The 21540-nt window shown below is 37.1% G+C and overlaps 1 protein-coding gene across 1 annotated transcript in view; it reads right to left on the bottom strand.

Annotated features, from left to right (window-relative positions):
* The window catches only part of LOC149921398 (lachesin-like), a 233106-nt gene that overhangs the window by 40440 nt on the left and 171126 nt on the right, over positions 1–21540 (bottom strand). Inside the window, exon 3 of the mRNA XM_090162682.1 lies at positions 351–558. Coding sequence (XP_090018808.1) covers positions 351–558 — 208 coding nt within the window. The remainder of the gene's footprint in view (positions 1–350; positions 559–21540) is intronic.

The following is a 21540-nucleotide window of genomic DNA, read 5'->3' as shown; positions in this document are numbered from 1 at the left end:
TTTCGTTGTAATATTTGTAATTTTTACTATATCTGGTCTAATTAACGTCGAGGTGAAACGCTCCCGCCACTTTGGAGTGTTTACATATCCCTATAGTACCATAGCAAAGCTTCACTGAAATATATGCGTAACTATTAGATTACATACCGTTATGTTTTAATGGCGGTTATAACTAATGTAATTTTCACTACCATCTTCAACCTACAGTAATTGCCGTCGAAGTTAATCTCATTGACACTCCCGTAATTTTTACTGCAATTTCGACAGTTTACATACTTCTGCACTATGCATAACATTAGTTTACTTTGTTGGTTTTTTAATTTTATAATTTTAATAATTTATTTACGTACCGACTACGTTGAGGTAGCCAACTTGGCTTTTCATGGGTACCGTGTTAATCTGGCACATATATCCTCCACTGTCTGATTCCCGCACGTGGTTGATGTGAAGGGTGAACGTCTTGACGTCACTGTGGCTCAGGTTGACCCGATAGTTCCGCGTGATCACGTGATTGTGAATAGTGAGAACTGACTTAGTTTCAACTCGTATCCACGCGACCTGCGGAGAAAAAGTAGAAATGTTAAACGTATGGTATTTTACTAAAATAATTTATTATATCTAAGGCAATAGAAATTAGTTTTAAATTATTATTAACATAAGTAAAATAATGATATGAGAATGAACCTTCCTACTTTCCTAACAACAATATTTTCGACTGAAATGGGTAGTGGCGTAGTCAGAAATCCTTAAGGGAGGGGTTCAAACTATGTAAAATACGTGGGAGAGGTTCAGAAGGGGGTGGAATTTTAGTACAGCCAAAGTTAGGTTCCTAGAGAAGGGGTTTAGACACGGAAACCCTCCCCTTGTCTACGCCACTGGGTGGCGCAACGGCGCATGGCTTGCAGAGGTAGCGCCAATGTGTATTTTAATAGCAGCCTATCATCAACAATTAATAGAGGGCGTAGCGATAGTTTTCAGTCACGAATATAGTTGCTGAAATCAATGGGCATCTGTTCTATCATTTACGTTTGGAAGATCTGGAGGGAAGACGCAGCATTCGACGTTTTGACGCAGCGGAAGTCAATTTTCACAAGATAGAGGAAAAGGAATTTCCGCCTACTTTCGATATAGAGCTGTTTCTAACAACAATATGTTTTGCCAATGACTATTTAAAGGGAAATAGTATCATTTTGATTTCCGTAATTTCCCGTGCTATCTTCCAGAATTAAATTGGTTCCATATGCTATCACTTGAATTCGGGTAGAACTTTTCAAATGATTATGTGCTACTTAGATCATAAAGTGGCGTCTTAGCAACGTTTATTATTCTAAGCCTTGGTTTCCACTAGCGCTTCGACCCGAGGTGATAATCACCGATGTTGTTCAAACTCGGGTATATTGTACACCTCCATGTAGCTTAAAACACCTGCAAGGGAAAAGTTGCGACGGGCTTTCGTTTTGCCATGGCAACCGAAAACGTTTTTGACAACATGATTTGGGATTTTCCCATTGAAAATAACATGGGAGTCTGAAGGATTTTAAGGGTCCCCCCCCCCCCCCCCTGTGAAACCTTTTAAAAAATGAAATATTTTGAAAATATCAAAAACGTTAAAAAACATTTAAATTGATTTTAAAAATTTAATTTAATCAAGGTTAACTGCAATTTGGTCAATTGGGGGACCCTTAAAATCCTACAGATTCCCATGTTATTTTCAATGGAAATAATTCCAAATCATGTTGTCAAAAACGTTTTCGGTTGCCATGGCAAAACGATAGCCCGTCGCAACTTTTCCCTTGCAGGTTTTTCAAGTTACATGGAGGTGTACATTATACCAGACTTTGAACAAAATCGGTGATTATCACCTCGGGTCGTCTCCTTGTCAGTTTTAAGTCGTAGAAACGTTTCGACGCGCGTGAAAAAAATTTATCATGACGCGTGCTAGTAGAACCCAAGCCTTATGAGGAGACAGAGCTTAATGCAAAATTTAAATGCTTTCAAAAGTAAACATAATGCTTTTTTGGTAATGTAATGATGAACTATATAAAGTTTACTATTACAAAGAGAAATCCTAAAAATTATCTGCTAACAAGCGCCTGTTAGCCTAGCTGCTTCTGACAAAACTGGTGGCAGAAATTATATGACCCACCAGAAATATTGATCTTTGTAATAACTGGATTCGTATTCAGGGCCAACAATTCACTGAGAGTAATTTTGCTAATAAAGCCGTAACTAATGTAATTTCATTGCAAACCGACAGACAAAATCATATTAGAGCACATTTTAGGTGAATCACAGTTATCGATTTTCCATATCCCTCTATCTAATTCCTTTCGAAATTTTGATTTATTTTTATTTTATTTTGTTAAGTTTTTTACAAGTTTTTATATATATACTAAACGTATAAGTCAGATAACTGAATCTGATCCCATAAATTATAGCAGATTAGGTGATTTGTGTAAGGGGATTAAAAAGATTAAAGTGATCTGGCTAACTGAATATCTTCAGATATCTAAGTCTCTGAGAATCAGTGGCGTACCGAGAGGTTGTGGTGCCCGGTTAAAAATTTTGATATGGCGCCCTCGATCTATGTCAAAATTAGGAATAAATATTAAGTCATCAAGTGGATTTTAAAGCCATTCATGCCAGCGAGCCAACAGCTACCTACACTATCTATTACCTTTAACAAAATCTTGTTGAGGTTAACGGTAATAGTTAGTGTAGGGAGCTGTTGGCTCGAACGCGTGGCATGAAGAGCTTGCCACCTCCCTCCTACGCATTGTAACCCGGCTACCTGAATTAATGGCTTCAAAAGTCGCAAGATGACTTAGGCCTAAGGTGGTGTCTTGGGTATTAGCCTAGCTGATTATTATTATTATTATTATTATTATTAACCTCAAAGAGTTTTTATCTTTATCATTACCAAGGACTAAGCTGTTATTTAAATTTGAACGGTCAAGCTTTAACCAGTTAAATAACCCTATAGCCCATTAAAAACTAAAATTTATGGCGAAAACCGCATAAAAAATATTGAGTGGTTAATTTTTAATATAATAAAGAAATTTATGGAAATCGAAAAGCGCGCGTCCGCCGCGACACCTGATGAGAAGTCGGTGAGACAGAAAAACAATGTAAAAGTGCGCGCTGCTGAAGACGCAAAAAATATGTTTTGCACGCGCGGCGCGTTCCAGTTATACGAGACCTAAGCCTAAATTACGCGATTTTAAAAGTTAGGATAGTTCGCCTATCGCTCATACGGGGTTAGGGGCGCTGGCGGCAGCCCCTAAGATGGCGGCGAAAATTCAAACCAAAACTCTTTTCGTTATTTTTCGTTTCAACTTTTTGGGCCTAAAGCAATTTTTTAAGACAAAAAAGGTACGTGTTAGTATATTGAACGTCTTGTTAATCTTTTGATACGGAAATAAGGCCATATTTGGAAAAGCTTGGCTATTCCCCTTTAAAAACCATTCTATTATTACCACAATGCAAATTATTTCCAATGTAGAAGGTATTTCTTGAAATTTAACTCGCATTACCTAACTACTTTACGAAGGGCAAATCTTACAAGTCCTAATATAAAAGCGTTAGTAGCGCTGCACATGGTAAAAAATACTAAAATAGTTTAAAGTCTACAGGGTTCGTGGAGAACGTGGAGAAGTAATGGCTTTCAAAATGGGTTGAAAATGATAGGGAAAAGTCAAATAATTTAAAGCCGCACCAGAAGGGTTATTGAAAACTCGGAAAATACTTGTTTGAAAGATGAAAATGTGTTCATGGATTCCCTCTATCTCCGATGTATGCCGCGTACACTACTTGAATTGGAACACATTACTTCCGTAAGCTGGTTGCAGATGCCTAGTTTTTCCATAGAGTCTATAAAACGGAGTATTTGAATTTCCTACTAATCCTCCGTGGTGGATATCACTCTCTTCGATCTCAACAGCCTGGGTAATTCATTCAAAACCTGCTATACTACATAAGCATTAAGTTTCCTAGATGTCATCACTGGGAAGTAGGTTGTCTATACTACGCAACAGTCTTGCTACCATCCTACTTGCAGTGAAGAGACAGAGTTTGTCGAACAACCATATAATTGGTCTTTAAGAGTACTACCTTGAATATAAAAACCAATAATGCCCTTATATTTTTACCTCTCCGAGGAGACTAAGTCCCCTAGGAGGGGTTATAAAACCACCGTGTCTGTCTGTGGGTGGGTCTGTTTGTCTGTCAGGCCTGCGAACGCGTTCGCATTTTCGGGGCAAAGGGTAATCACTGCGTACGCAGTCGAACAACCGTTTTAGCAGTTTAAAGGTTGGCAAAACCACCGTGTGACGGTAAGCATTAACGGATAAATTTGCGATTGCGTTGATTTTTTTTTTCGTTAACGCCCACCATCGCTACGTTTGTTACGGGTGCGTATTCTCCAACTCCTTCTTATTGACTTTTGGGACGGACCGAGTGCTGAGTGTTACGGCAACCTCTCAACTTCCAATGGCAGGGTTTCCACCAGTTGTTTACAGTATTCGTCTTAGTATAAATTTGCGATCGCATCGGGCGGAATTTGAACGCGAGACCTCCTGATTGACAGGCGGACGTTCTACCACAGAACCACCGACACTTGTTACGCTTTATTGAAAATTAGACATCCAGCTTTATCGGAAGCGTATTTAATAGAGTACGAAATTTTGATTTAATTGAAATAGAATTGAAATTGAAATTATTGCATCGAAGAAATTCTAATTTAGCGTTTTCTCTATTGATTAAAAACAAATGCGCCACCCAGGTTTCGAACCCATGCCATTCAGCTTGGCAATCGAGCGCTCTCTCACAGAACCACCAATAGCTGCTTAGCCTCACTGAAAATAAGACACTCATCGTAAGCTTAATAGGTAATAAAGTCTTGAATTTTTTTATGATTGAATTTATGAAGGCCTAATCTGGTTTATTTACGAATTAAATTATGTTGATTTAATCTTGTTTGTTGTGTTTTTTAACTGATCGAGATTACGTTCTTTTTTGTCTAATCTTTGGTATTGTTGGTTTTTTCTGTCTTATATTTGTATCTACTATTTTTTAAGTTTATTTCCTTTTTCCCGCAAAATCGTCCAGTCTTAGAGGAACCTTTAAGAGCGTAAGTCATGCCCAAAAGCTTATTCGGTTTCATTATAATAACGTGAAAAATCGTATTTGTGAATGGTAAGGTGTTGCGCTTCTTGATATTATATTTTCTATTGCTTGATTTCTAAGTATTTGAACTAATTTATTGCTTGACTGCGTTATAATATTTTTCTATGAGTTTTGTTTCTGAAGTCTGACGGATTGGGTTGTTATTGTGTATTTTTCTATTAAGATGTTTAATTTGAAATAAAATGAGCGTTAAAGATGCGGCAAGTATTTCGTAAGCGAGAAAAATACAAATACCCTCTGTAGTTATTTCTTTCATTAAAATTGGCTTCGTATTATATTTAACTGATAAACTTGTAACGTAAATAGGGTTAAATTCAATTGTGCATTGTTTTAGTGCGTCTAACTCGATGTTGTAACTACTTAATTTATAGTTCTGAATAAATTAAACTCGGTTGTTTCGTCTAAATTATTTTAATTTTAATTAAAATTTTATACCGGGCGGGATTGAACCGGGATTACGTTTTTAGTAAATAACTCGGAATTGCGGAGATATATCTTTAAGAGTCATCTCGAAAAATTAATACCGCCAGGGACAATTCTTCCGAGGAGAGTTAAATTTTGGCATGCCAACTTGTTTCATTTTCTTTTGAACACTTAAAGGTGTTGTATTCGAAAACCGCCAGAAACATCAGTTTACTGAAAATGGGTTCTTTAAAAACCTGTTTCAAACTTCTTAATTTTGCAATTGTAAATAACGGGCCAGCAGGGCTCGCTTCGTCGGTGGATCCTGAAGGATCAGGGGCCCCAAAAATATTCCGAAAAATAGCACCTATGATCAGAAAAGGACTAAAAACGAGTTTCGGGGGAGTGCCCAGAAGATAGTGTCGAGCTGCATGCGGGCCCAAAATGGTAAGTTAGACCACTGTTAACTAACAAGTACTTGGCAAATGAAGACCCAGTGTGTAAATTAGTTATGGCGGGCTTAACCTCTCTATTCGAAAAACGTTGGACCTTATCCAACTAGTTGTCCGACCAGATAAAGCACTCCAAAACCTCGGTCACCAAATTGTCTACAAAGTATTGTCAATCACGTTGACGTTACGACCAATTGTACTATACCGCCAAATTATATTGGGAAACCGCAGTTGACCACGAGATTGTCCTATCAGTAAAATTCTATGTTAAAAATTTGGCTGGGATTAGTGCTCGGATTTCGAAAAATTTTTACTCCATTCTGCTCTTTTAACATAAAAATAAAAACTACGAGTTATAAAGTTATAATTTGATAGTATATAGCAACCGGATGGACAAGCGGCTGGTTTTTGTTAAAATAGCTTAAATGGTGGCTAATGGAATAAATCGCGATTAAATTAATTGAATTTCGACTAATTGGAATAAACCACGATTAAATGAATTGAATCTTGACTAATTGGAATAAACCGCGATTAAATGAATTGAATTTCGACTAATTGGAATAAACCACGATTAAATGAATTGAATCTTGACTAATTGGAATAAACCGCGATTAAATTAATTGAATCATGACTAAATGGAATAAATCGCGATTAAATGAATTGAATCGTAATTAAATTAATTGAATGGTTATCAAACGAATTAAATCGAGATTAAATTAATGAAATCGCGAATAAAGTATAATTTTTAAAATAATTGAATCATAAATTAATTAAAATTATTAAAATAATTAAATCGTGCATGAATTATAATTTATTAAATAATGAAATCCTAATGTGGTGCATGCGATTGAATCGATAAAATATGTATAAAAAAATATTAATCAAATTGTGTCTTAGAATATTTACTATGCAATTATCGCAATATTAGACGAAATTGGATTTCAAAATAATAACATGACTTGCCGATCTTGTTAGTTTTGGTTCTTCTTTGCTATCACGATTGAGGTAAGGGGGGGGGGGTTGACTTTATTCAATTTTTACCCCGTTATTTGTGTAGGTTCTAAATATGAAAAGGCTGAAGCATTTTTAGAAATAATAAAAAGAGGAAAAATCTTTCGCTTTTGCCGGAGGCCATTTTGGCTTCAGTAGGTCAATTTTCTTTCTAGAAGAAAACGTGTTTGCCAAGATATAACCTAAACTTTAACGTTTTTATCAGTTTCCGTCTAGAATTTTGTATTCAAGGCGTTTCACTGGTTCATAAATAATGAAATTGCAGTTAAAATTGCCTTTGGGGGCTTTTATAAAACGAATTCTCTGTCAGCTGAGATTTTATATCGAGGGTGTCGGCCTTAAATTCAAAGAGAATCTGCCAGCAAATTTAATGGGTAATGTCATCACCTCCTCGCCCCTGTTTACTGTCGTTTTCAAAAGGGCTACCGTGGAATTTATTATGAGGTGTCTATTGGTACATAAATTAAAATTGAATCAGAGTAGACGTAATTTGTTATAAAAGAGAGATTAAAAGTAAAACAGAAACTTATGAATTACTTGTAAAATATTGACTTTAATCATTTCAGTACCGAAAGTCTAACAAAAAATATTTTATTTTCAATAGGTATTTCTATAAAATACGGGAGGTGACGTATAATTGTTTATTCTACGTCACTAGCTATAATTATTGAAGATAGAGAGCACGCGTTGGAGTCCACGTGCGAAACGCGCGTGCCAATAAAGTATTAAAAAGCTTAATCTCGCGACGCGGAGAAAAGCATTTTATACTTTTAATTTTTTATTGGTTTATTTTATAGAAACACCTATTGTTTTCCAAATTTTGAATTAAATTAAAAGGTTTAAAGCAAGTGTTAGCTCCACGTGAAGTAGCTGTTTTTCAACAGATGTCGCTAGCGTCAAAATCAAAACAAGACGCTTAAGCATCCTTTTGACCCAAAATTCTGGACATAAAAGTACCCTTCGCGTTGATTGGCTCCTTTGTAAATTTCAAAATAACTTGAATTTTAGTAATAGGTCGGTTTAGAGTTCGTTCGACTCAGAGTTTCCTTTACAGGGGTAAGCAAAAACTCGGATTTTTTTAGCTTCTTTCAATCGAGAGATGGCGTCAATAGTTCCTAAATTGTAGCGAAAACGAACTAGAGGCGCCATCTCAAGAACTTCTGAAATTAAAAGCAAAATCCTAACATCGCCCTGCCCCTGTGACTTACTACCCAGTTATACATCAGTTAACCCACCTATTTTAACAATATATTTTATATGGGATATATAATTTAGATTAAAGTCCACTAAGTAGATTATAAGTTTCGCTATTTTGAATATTAGCTTCCTTGGTCATTAATAGATGGCACCACGCTCTCCAGTAAAGTAATTTTTTCTCTAATAACCAAGGCCTTATCATAATACAGGTAGCAATGATAGAGCCGTCACTTGCTTTAAAATAATTTTTGTTCGTTTACTTTTTGGCCCGATATTTTATTAGAAATCAAACAAACTCGCTAATTTTCGGGGATCCACTTGGAATTTTGACATAGATAGGCAATTTGGACCTCGAGACCTCCAAGTTATTTTTCTTTCAACTGCGAATGTTTAAATTATTTTAAATTTTTCGCGATCAAATTTCGTAGACAAACATCGCTCAGCTTTAAAATTATATTGCTTAGATCAAGAATGAATTTATTTGTGCTAAGGGGGAATGACTTACGAGGAGACTACCCGAGGTGATAATCACCGATTTTGTTGAAACTAGGTGGGTGTGTAGAACTTATGGTAATATGAAATTTCACCAAGGGAAAAGTTGCAATGGACATTAGTTTTGCCACGGCAACCGAAAATGTTTTTGACAACACAGTATGTAAATTTTGCCATTGAAAATAACATGGGAATCTGAGCACTTCTAAGGGTCCCCCCTGTAAAAAATAATGATAATTATTCTAATCAAAATTGTTGATTTTGATCAAATTCAAACAACTTAATTACATTTTATTAATTTCGATAAAATTAATTTATTATCGTCGATTCGGCGATTAGTTGGGAAATACTACGTTTTTATCACCATATTTCGCTTTTCGCCATTTTTTTCCGATTCTGATCAATTTTTACATATTTTGATCAAATTGACCAAAATTCATCAAAATATCATAAAATTAATTTAATTTGTCAATTTTATCTATTTTTTTTGGTTTAAAATTTTTCACAGGGACCCTTAGAAGTGCTCAGATTCCCATTTTATTTTCAATGGGAGAATATACATACTGTGTACATACATTTTCGGTTGCCATGGCAAATCTAATGCCCATTGCACCAAGAATGAGTAAAATAAATAAATTCTTGCACCGAGAATGATAAAAGTAAACACATTTTTGCACCAATAATGAGTAAAAATAAAAACATTCTTGCACCAATAATGAGTAAAAATAAAAACATTCTTGCACAAAGAATAAGTAAAAATAAACACATTCTTGCCACAAGAATGAGTAAAAAAATACATTCTTGCAGAAACAATTAGTAAAAATAAATACATTGTTGCACAAAGAATGAGTAAAAAAATACATTTTTGCACCAATAATGAGTAAAAATAAATACATTCTTGTACAAAGAATGAGTGAAAATAAATACATTCTTGCACAAAGAATGAGTAAAAATAAATACATTCTTGCACAAAGAATGAGTAAAAAGAAATACATTCTTGCACAAAGAATGAGTAAATATTGCTTAAATATTGCCGTAACATAGCTCTGAGTAAAAATATTTAAAAGAAAATCAATTTCATAGAACTGAAAATAAAAGTTTGAAAGACTACACAAGAAAATATTCAACGAATTATTGAAAAGCTGGAATTTTTAAATGAGGGTTGCATTCCTTCGCGCGGGGGCAGAATTAATTAAGCAATTTGAGGCAGGCAATAAATATCAATCCTTGCAAACAAGTGACGCTTCATTAGATCGCTAATCCCCGTTGCCGTCACTAGAGGGCTTCAGATACTCTGGGTTTTTGCAATAATAGGGAGTAGGAAGAAGCTCCGTTCACACGTACTCTCGGAAACGTCGCCATCGATTTGAGGTTCTTGGCGTTTCAATTTACAATCTGACTCTCTAGAACTTAGTAGAAAATCCTGTAACTAGCATTCATATTTCCCAACGATACTGCTATACACCTAGGAGCAACAAACACAAGGAGAACGCATCTAGCCTTTAAACACGCTAACGAAGGGTTGTGTACGAATCTCATTGGACGAGCGTCACGAGCCTTTACGCTGAACGTTTTACGGGCGGGGGGAAGACAATTTCCGAATTTTCCCCTTCCGACGGCAGCAGGCGCTAAAGCGTCTAGCCAATGAAAATTGTACGAAAGAAAATACACGACTTTTGACGGGTTGCGTTCTCCTTGCGTGGGGTGTTGTATTTGTTGCTCCTAGTATACACCCTCGCAGCAGGGTGGGAAATAGGAATTTTCTACTACGCCGTAGACAGTAGCGCCACAAGTGAGTAATTATTGAAGCTTGGTTTCGCCCTGCTTAAAATGACTTAAAGACATTTCCAGAGGAATTCTGTTGTATTTCTTAAAGGGACAGTCAGGCGTTTGAAAAATGTGGATGAAAATGAAATAGCTCCTCCTCTTCCGTAGATAGCAGATCCATCCAACCATATTTCGGAATTTTTGGCAGTTCTATTTCCGGAGCTTTGGTAGGAAAACTCAAACGCCGGTGGGGCTCTTCAAGCAGATGGACAGGGAATAGAAAATCTATTGCTTCCAGATAAAAACAATTGAAATTATATCTTGCACGGAAGAATGCACGATTACTTTTTGTTCATAAAGATCCGCCGAAAGAGGCACGTCATCAATAGCTGCCAGCTGAATGGCTCGCACGCGAAACGGTGACTGCTCACACAGTGTGGTCTTAACAAAGCGTGGTGTGAACGCGGCTCGAGAGAGACGGGCACTGATGGAGTGGAGGCGATCAGTAAGCCCAGCGCCATCTCGTGTTATTGCGTGGAAAGCGAAGAGAAGGTCGCGCTAGAGAGAAAATCGTGTCTCGTTTGTCCCTTGTAATTGATCCTAGAAATTCTCCAAAAATCACGTCGAAGACTAACACTTTGGGCCCTATTTCCGATCGAATGACGCCCGCTTGTTTTTTCCCGCTTTCTTTTAGATAGACTTTCGGACACTTCTTAGGCCTTTGCTCGGGCCTTTGCGTCGTCTTTTCTAAGGATGGGAACTTTACACGAAGCACGTAGTCAAACAATAATTCGGCTATTTCCAATCCCGGTCGGAATAAGTCGGAACTTGCCCTGGCAGGATAACACGCGAGGCTGCCGCTTCTGTTCGGTTCGCGCTTTCGACGCCGCCAATCGTATATCGCTATCTTTTTAACTGGGGAATCGAAAGTGGTAAAACTATCCGAAAGAAAAACAACGCCCGACCTCTCGGTTTTTTAAAAATCGAAAAGTTTGACGTCTCTTTGGCCATACTCTCATCTCGACTCTAAGGGATTATGAAAAAGGTGGCGCCGGTGTCGGCCACTTTTACTACGTCCCAACCCTTCATATTGAAAGGAAGTAGTGATAGATTAGTTTTTCACGACTATTACAATTACTACGATTTTAAAGTTCATATTTTCTTCCGTGATATTTTAGGATTTTGAAGTCTAATAATTTCGAGTTTTCAATTATGATAAATTTAAATTTTTACGTCTGATAACTTTGGGGTTAAGGAGCCTGATATTTTAGTTTTCAATGCTGATAGTTTCGAGTTGACAAGCCTTACAAATTTTAACTTTTCAACCTGATAATTTCAGAAATTGATGGCGGTTAATTTTCTGTAATTAAACATGATAATTTTATGAAATTTACGACTGATATTTTCCGAGTTCTTAAGTCCTTTCAACATATCTAGTTTGCTAATTTCGAATTTTCAAGTCTGATTATTTCCGGAATTTAAGAATGAAAATTTCCATAATTTAAGAATGCCAATTTCCAAAATTTAAGAATTATTATTTTTGATATTCAAACATGATAATTTTCAATATTTAAGAAAGATTATTTTTGATATTCAAACATGATAACTTTCAATATTTAAGAATTATAATTTTCAATATATAAGAATGATTATTTTGATATTCAAACGTGATAATTTTCCGAGGGGTCGGACATTTACCAAAATTTCGTACACTTTGTCTAAAATCGCCAAATCTTCCAACTCTCTCAATGGTAAATTAACATTGAAATCCCAAAATCACTTCAAAAAGTAATGATAAAATCGCCAAAATCTCTACGAAATCCCGAAATCCCGTACAAAATAATGGCAAGTGTCCGACCCCTCGTAATTTTCAATATTTAAGAATGATTATTTTTGATATTCGAACGTGATAATTATCAATATTTACATTTATAATTTCGAGGTTTCAAACTTGATAATTTCGATAATATTATCACAATAATTTTCAATATTTACATTTATAATTTTGAGGTTTCAAACTTGATAATCTCGATAGTATTATCACAAAATTTTCAATATTTACGTTGATAAATTCGGGTTTTCAAACCTGATAACTCCTAGTTTTCAAGTTTGATAACTCCCAAAATTCAGGCCTGGTAATTTTTCCGTAAGATAATTTAAAAAAAGCATAATGTCTTCAATTGCCCAGTCCTTTTTCAAACTAGTGAAATAGTAGCTGAGCAACTGCTAACACCGCTTGCCCAAACTTGTTCCCATGGTTTTTTCTGGTGGCGCTGTTGGAAAAAGAAGTGACCGATCGGATGGGAAAGAGTTTAAAGGTATGGATTACGGTATAACCGAAGCATCATGGTCGCGGTATGGCCCCCCTCTCCTCCCACTCCTTTCCTAAAACGCCGATCGAATGTCAGCGGAACAAAGATTTTAGAAGCCAAAGACGATCCTTTCTTCGAACGCATTAAGCACGTTCATTCGCTAAGAGCTTTGGCTCTTCAATACGCTATCGCGACGCTCCATTCTCGATTTTCATTAATTAAATAGAGTTTCATCCGCGCTCGAAAAAGAGATACCTTTCCCAAATTCGAACTGTAGGCCGCCACCTCACTATGCTTTTCACGCCCAATGCCTCGGATCTCTTATTCATCCATGGTCAACTTTGATTAGGTCTCCTCAACCGAATTAGCTTTTCGGATTTATTACGTTACGTCCAACGCGTTGCTGACCTTTTGGTAAACATTGTGTTGCTGGATTGATTCATTTGAAGGGAATATATTATCTTCGGAAATAGGCGAAACTATAAAGTAAATTTGGTCCTAACCAACTTGTTAAAATGGGAAAACAAAATAACGTGACTACCATTTCACAGCCAACTTCGATTCGGTAACTCGTGTTCATAGTTGGCCGTGCGACGGTAAAGAAAAACATTATTCCTTCCAGATACTGCAGAAAGCTAATTAACTTCCACATTTCTATTACAATATGTTTTAAATAATAATAATAATTAGATAATTAAGATGAATCGATCAAAATTTAAACCGCCATTTGCAAAAGAAATTAATAATAATTCGTATTTTGTAGGATAGATGGCGCTGCAGTTCTCCACAAAGTCACGTGACTACCATCTTTTTAGCTCCCTTGGACTTTATAGTTTCGTCTATTAGGAATAAAATCTATCGCTGATTTTAAATGAAAATTTACGCCGGGAGTAGTGGCTCACTCCTGTAATCCCAGGCGTCCGGGAGGCAGAGTTTGTGGATGGCCGTGTGAGGACGACCACCAATCCCCTAACGGGTGGTCGGAATACTTCCGCCAAGGGTGTCCCCACCCCTGTGCCCACGTATCCCCCCGTTGGCGTGGCCGTTACACATATCTCGCCCTGTTTAATCAGTTATTGTGTGTGTGCTGGTGTCTAAGGCCTCGGGGCGACACCGATGTGTGTGTATCTCAAAAAAAAATGAAAATTTACCGTGGAGTAGGAGTTGTTTACTAATATGAAATATCGTTTACGCCAATTTTGCGTACGGGATTTTGAATTTCAAAGTTATTTCGGAAATCAGAAACTGATTTTGAGGTTTCAGAGTACGATTTTCGTGTGATTTAAGGTATTTATGCAGATTTTAAAACGGATTTACGGCCTGATTTTGGGAATTTCAAGTGGATTTCTTCAATTCTAAAATCATTTTTCTCTAGAGTCTACGTGGAATTTTACGAATATCGAACCCCTCCATTATTTTATACTTCGAGAGATTGAACACGTTGATATTTTCATCGACACTCAACAGCATGGTCGAGCTTGCCTCCGTCACGAGATGGGGAAGGAGAAACGTCACCCGCGTGGGTATCAATCAACGTCAGCTTTAGAGAACCAATCAGAGTTGTTAATTTTCCGGAATATTTAGAAAAATGCGAAAAAATAAACAATTTAAACGTAAATTACTTTTTAAGGGTTTTTAATGTTTTTATCGATATAAAATGTCTAATAATAGTAAACATATTACAAAACATTAATAGTGTTACATTGTTAATCAGTTTAAACTAGTCTAGAGGTTTAGTTTTACTTTTAGACGAGGGGTAAGACAGTCTCAGATAATCCGCACACCGAGTTCGTGCATTTAGCACTGTTAAAGGTACATATTTCAAGAGTTCGCGAATTCCATTTAGCACTGTTAAAGGTACATATTTTCAAGAGTTCGCGAGTTCCATTTAGCACTGTCAAAGGTATGGCAGTGTACACAGAGTTCGCAGAGTTCTTACCCCTCGCTTTTAGATTCGAAAAACTGAGGTGAAAATGCCGCTTTATTTAAATTTGCGAACAATATTAGACTAATCATGGAATTAAAACTTTTTTATTTTTTTCCGAAAAATAGGGTAAATTTCGACCTACAACTCTAGAACCAATGAGGCACCGGGTTAAGGAGAGGGACCATCCTGCAAACCATGAGATGGACGGCAGAAAAATAGTCTTAGTATAGTCCCTCATTATACATAAGAATTAATTCGCGTTAACAGATAATATGTCGGTGAAACTCTGTGCGCTTTGTGATTCCCAGTAGAAAAACCATGCTCGTCAGCCTTTTATGGCAGGGCCGTCTTAAGGCATGGGCTAAGTGGGCTACAGCCCAGGGCCTCCAGCCAGTGTGGGGGCCCTGGAAAGGCCATCCATACCGCCTCTACTTTAGGGATAAGGGATTAGTTAATTAAATATTATTTATACTCATTTAATATTAGGTATCTTTTAGTTACGTCTAAAGTAATTTGACTCATCGCCACATCGCGCATCATACGGTACCAACAATTTCTAAAACCTAACAGCGAGTCACTGTCAGTAAAAATCTTATTTTCAGTAGGACTATGTTATACTTTTGAAATTAAAAGCTTTGGTTTGATTTTTGTGTAGTTGAATTTAGACAACGGACATACAAAGGCTGACCGTTGAGGATCGCAAAGGTCTTAAGAAATAATTTAGCCCCTGGCCCCAAAAGGTCTTAAGACGGCCCTGTTTTATGGGGTTATATTTCTCCCTTTTTCCGGGTTAAGGAGGAACGACACTTGAGGATATAGTGGCGGTTACATATTCTCTGTTAAACTGAATATGTTCTTGGTATTATTACTATGAATTTTATTAATCGACTCTCCTAAAATTACAACTTTGATAAATAAAGCTTCTTCGAAACTGCCGATAAGTTTCAAAATAAAACCAAATAATACAATGAAATCTTTTATCACCGTTTACACATTATTCAATCAACTGAAAACGATTCGAAATCTTTCGTATTTTGTGTTTTGTAGGATTTCTTTTGCTTAAACAATTTAAAACCGAAAACGTTTGATGCAAGTTTTTGCAATAAAATAAATGAAAAAAAGTCCTTTAAATACGGTAGGGCGCTAAGGAAATATCCATCAGCCTTTGGATTTTTGGGGGCGAATTTTTATATCCGATCTATTAATCTTGTTGTTTTAAGAGCGCGTTTTTCATTTCTCTCCGTTTTTGAGGGGGATAAATCCTTCCAAAAAAAAGGAAATATTTGAAAAACCCAACCCCCCAAAAATAACTGTTAGCCGAAGGAACATTTGGAGGGGTAACTCTTCATTTCTCATCGTGAATGAAAAGAACGGAAAACCCCAAAAGGATAAAAATGAAAATCGGGATAAACGCGGTTTTTTTCATCTTTTCAAGATTCGTCTACAAAACGCGTTTCAACTTGTTAGACGTTAAGGAAACTAAATAAAAAAACGGGGTTCAGTAGACGGGTTTCGCCATAAAACGTGAAAGTATAAAAATCTCTTAAAAATCTAGGCTCCTCTGCTTTTGGATTCTATAAAAAGCTTAAGGAAAAAATGTTTTTTCTCTCTCTCCATATCCACTCTTGCGGGAAGCGACGCAATCTGTTGCCAGTGAAAATCCGGGAAAGGGTTTTGGCACTGAGAGCGGTTCTCGCCCAGAGAAACAGGAGTGCGTGAAATAGAGGGTTTCTTCAAAAAAAAATATTTATATCTGTTCCGAGAGAAAGCGGCACTCGAAAGAATAAACAATTTCTCCAGATTCGTCTGTTTTAACCCAGGTGGCGCTGGGGACCGTGGATTTGGATCCGATTCCTCGCGAATACCATCGATACTTGTCTACCTCAATGTCAAAAAACCGTATCTCCAGGATGTGAAATGCTATTTCTTTGCCATTAAAAAAATTTACTTGAAAAGTAGCTTGAATATGGTAATCGAATAGTAACATCGCGGTACGTCACTATATAATGATTAGAGCTCGGATTTCGATTAATTTTTATCCATGAATAAAATAAGCTCGGCGATATTTAAATAACATTTATTTAAATAACCAATAGTTGAATAAAAATTGTAAAATGTTTAAATAATCGAAAGTGAATAAGCCTATTATTTAAATAAAACAAACAATTATTTAAATAAATGCCACTTTTATTCAAAAAATGCTTGGTTGCGTAAAAAACATAATTAAATAAGTTAAAATGATATTCTTTTTACCAACGTTTTTTAAATAAATCGGAAAATTTGTGGATAATGAATAAACAATTCCGGGCACTACTCATGATTTTCTCTATAGTTAAATTATTGGCGCCTTAAGTGGTGGCCATGGTTTCCACAGTTTCGTCAAGTTTGACTGGTCAATTCAGTCAAAACATTCTGATATTTCTGTGAAGGTGTTATCTTTAACCTCCCTCACAAAATAAGTTTTTTACATTGGAACTGAATAGACTTAACTATTATATAGAATTAATTAGATATACTAGGACTTAGTTGAGTCTACGTCTGCGATACAGCTATTGGGTGGAGCGAGACTCGTAGTTTTACGATTCTGGGATGTCTGGAATTTTCACCGAGTAGGCAAAATATAATGACAGTTATTGCTATTGCATATTGGATCCACCATTTCCCAAGATGGCACCCAATTTCAACCTAAAAAGGGTATCATATGCCCGAAGTAATCAACCAACTCCAAACTTTTGGGGTTGATTGCTCAACAATTACGTCAGATATATCTCAATTGATAAAATGTTTATCTTCCATTTTCCAAAGATGGCCTGCAATTATAACCAAACACATCGCGGGACGACGGGGTGGGGGACGAAGAGAGGTAAGGGTAAGAAGCTGATTACCTAAGGGTAAGAAGCTGATTACGTAAGGGTAAGAAGCTGATTACGTAAGGGTAAGAAGCTGATTACGTCAGATATCACTTAATTGATAAAATGTTTATTCACCATCTTCCAAGATGGCGTGAACTCTTTAAAAAAAGGTTTTCATTATTTCTGTTAAAAATTAAGTTGAATCTACTATTGGATCCAAAGAGTATTATCGTATAGATCGACACAAATTCAATGGCGGACGTGACGAGATATTTTTCACACCTAATGGAAAAAGGTACTACACTTTGATCTTAAACGCATGATGAAGAACCTTATTATTAAATAAAAATATATGAAAATACGAAGTCATCTATATTTGCAAAACAAAATATTTTAGAGGTGTCAAACTAAACCTAAAAGTTTTATTTACGGCTTTATAAAAGTATGTTACCGAATTTATCTAAAAACTACAGCAAAAAAGATATATAAATAGGCGCTTAAATAAATAATCCTACCAGGAAATCGCCCAGAAGAAATATTTCCGAGAGCCAGGAATCGCAATTTATTGTTTAGATAATGAAAACTTTTCACCTGTAAACAGAACCTCGTGTTTTTGCCAAGCCTTAATATACGTCAAAAACGTTACCTGGTTAAAAGGGAGCGCTTGTTGCTGCCGTAAAGGTGAAAAATATCCTGGGATCATGATTTATTGAATCATTTATTGGCGTATTGCTAAAATTTTTGGATAATTCTACCATAATGATTTTGAAGCCACTCGCTTCGCTCGCCGGGACAATTCATATATCAATAAAACGAGTAAACGCTCCTTTCGAAGATACGCTATTTTCGCTGTAAGGCGGCGCTGTCGACGGCCAGGAAAGCGAGGCTGAGAGGTGTTTCTGCAGTCCCTGGTGTTTGGGGGGGGGGGGGACAGCGCGGGACGAAGCTGATTACGTCAGATGCAAATAAAGTTCCCGGAATGGAAAATAGGGAGAAGGAACGAGAGATTAATATTTAGAGGGTATATGTTTAGAGGAAGCGCAGCGCCATCTATACATAGCGCCGAAGAAAATCGGCCCGCTAGAAAATGGTCCAAACTATTGGGAAATAGGAATAAACGCGAGAGGGGTTTCAAACTAGGGGGGCAAGAGAGAAGGACTGAGCGTGGAAATAGCGCCTCCGTAAATGGATTAGGGTCCCTGGGACTGCGAAGACGGGGAGGCAACAGGGACCGGGTGACTCCCCCCCCCGCAAATACGTCGCTCCTATAACGAAAATACGAGCTGCTCCAAAACCCAGCCCACCCACCGCGTCTCCCGCCTTTTTTGTTCTCTCCTGGCCACGCCAAAGGAGATAAACGGATCTTAGAAGTACAGGCTCCCTAGCATAAGGACAAAACCACGGTCGCACCAGTTTATCACTACCAGTTGGCACCTTTGAAACGTCAAGATTAGTTTACGAAAATGTATTTTAAACGACAGTGCGACCGTGGCTAGCGAGTAGAGCTGATTACGTTTTAGCAAGAATGTATTTAAGTGAACTGAGAATATGTTGACAGTACCGTTTTCGATTGGTGATTCCCGGAAGAGAAACCACGCCTTTTTACCTTTCTTCGTGTATCTTATCCCCTTTCTTCCGGTAAGGGGGAAAACTCTTCGGTAAGATCTCCGGTAATCTTATCGTGTCGGTGGAGAATAAAACGAAGGCTACAGTTCCTGTTGCGTATTCTCTGTTAGCTTGAATAAACATATATAAATTCTTGGTTTTAGTAGGTAGCGAACTTCTGATTGGCTTATATTTTTTGATAAAGGCCAGTAAATGGTTTGACAATTCTATTCCTCGCCTGAAAACTCTTGAAAGTTTTTAATTTGTAGGTTTTTTCCGTATCTTTTCCAGCAGTTTTTTTTTTCAGAAATTTAATCGTGTGCGAGAATGGAGAACTAAAATCTGGCATGCAAATTCGTTTTGACTTTGCCGTTATCTTGGCGTCCTGCGAGTGTTTATTTCGAAGGAGGTCCTTTGATTCCGTTAATCGCAAAAGCGTCTTAAGCCCTTACCGTTGAGGTCCTTTAAAGGAGGTCTTTGTTCCCGTAAGGAAATCTTAAAAGACCGAAATTCGATATATCTGCCGTTACAGCCATGGACTAAGACGTATGTTGAAGACTAGTTCCTTTCCACTTCTATAGGCGCTGAAAATTATGTCACGAACATTTGGACCAAGAATGTATGTCCTCTCAATAAGAGGAGTTGCGTTCGATCTCAGATCAGTGTTGGGCACCGCTCATCTCACTGTGAGCGGATTTGTTATTATGAGCGAAAATGAGCGGTAAAATATCTTTTTAAAAGAGCGCAAAACAAAAATGAGAGGAGCGCCAATTTTACCGCTCAAAAAAGAGCGGAAAAAGAAGAGCGAAAATTTTACCGCTCAAAAAAGAGCGGAAAAAGAAGAGCGAAAATTTTACCGCTCAAAAAAGAGCGGAAAAAGAAGAGCGAAAATTTTACCGCTCAAAAAAGAGCGGAAAAAGAAGAGCGAAAATTTTACCGCTCAAAAAAGAGCGGAAAAAGAAGAGCGAAAATTTTACCGCTCAAAAAAGAGCGGAAAAAGAAGAGCGAAAATTTTACCGCTCAAAAAAGAGCGGAAAAAGAAGAGCGAAAATTTTACCGCTCAAAAAAGAGCGGAAAAAGAAGAGCGAAAATTTTACCGCTCAAAAAAGAGCGGAAAAAGAAGAGCGAAAATTTTACCGCTCAAAAAAGAGCGGAAAAAGAAGAGCGAAAATTTTACCGCTCAAAAAAGAGCGGAAAAAGAAGAGCGAAAATTTTACCGCTCAAAAAAGAGCGGAAAAAGAAGAGCGAAAATTTTACCGCTCAAAAAAGAGCGGAAAAAGAAGAGCGAAAATTTTACCGCTCAAAAAAGAGCGGAAAAAGAAGAGCGAAAATTTTACCGCTCAAAAAAGAGCGGAAAAAGAAGAGCGAAAATTTTACCGCTCAAAAAAGAGCGGAAAAAGAAGAGCGAAAATTTTACCGCTCAAAAAAGAGCGGAAAAAGAAGAGCGAAAATTTTACCGCTCAAAAAAGAGCGGAAAAAGAAGAGCGAAAATTTTACCGCTCAAAAAAGAGCGGAAAAAGAAGAGCGAAAATTTTACCGCTCAAAAAAGAGCGGAAAAAGAAGAGCGAAAATTTTACCGCTCAAAAAAGAGCGGAAAAAGAAGAGCGAAAATTTTACCGCTCAAAAAAGAGCGGAAAAGAAGAGCGAAAATTTTACCGCTCAAAAAAGAGCGGAAAAAGAAGAGCGAAAATTTTACCGCTCAAAAAAGAGCGGAAAAAGAAGAGCGAAAATTTTACCGCTCAAAAAAGAGCGGAAAAAGAAGAGCGAAAATTTTACCGCTCAAAAAAGAGCGGAAAAAGAAGAGCGAAAATTTTACCGCTCAAAAAAGAGCGAAAAAAGAAGAGCGAAAATTTTACCGCTCAAAAAGACGTGAGCGTGAGCGGCTCTTTGACGAAAATGCCCAACACTGTTCCCAGATAGCGGCACCGAGTCCAAACTTAGTACAACTCCTTCCGCGATGTGTTTGACACTTCTCTTTGCACTAGTTAAGTGAGTTTTCCTCCAGGATTTACAGTTTCACCTTTCCATAAAAACTTGTTGAGGTTAACGGTAATAATTAATGTAGGGAGCTGTTGGCAGGGCTTGCCACCACCCTCCTACGCATTGTAACCCGGCCACCTGAATTAAAGGCTTTAAAGCAACTGTCGGCTCTATCATTGCCACCTGTATTATCAAAAGACCCCTGTTATTAGAGATGGCCATGAATCTATCCGAATCGTCGAAAAAAATGACTTTCGTGGAGAGCGTGGAGCCATCTATTAATGGGAACGGAAGCTAAAATTCAAAGTAGCGAAACAATAACGTCGTCAGAGAGCCATTATAGAGTATTATATTTAGCC

This window comes from Leiobunum rupestre, chromosome 11 (assembly GCF_980474605.1).
Source record: "Leiobunum rupestre chromosome 11, qqLeiRupe1.1.hap1, whole genome shotgun sequence".
Taxonomy (NCBI): domain Eukaryota; kingdom Metazoa; phylum Arthropoda; class Arachnida; order Opiliones; family Sclerosomatidae; genus Leiobunum; species Leiobunum rupestre.
The sequence above is the reverse complement of the archived record's forward strand: the minus strand, read 5'-3'. Positions and strand labels throughout refer to the sequence as shown.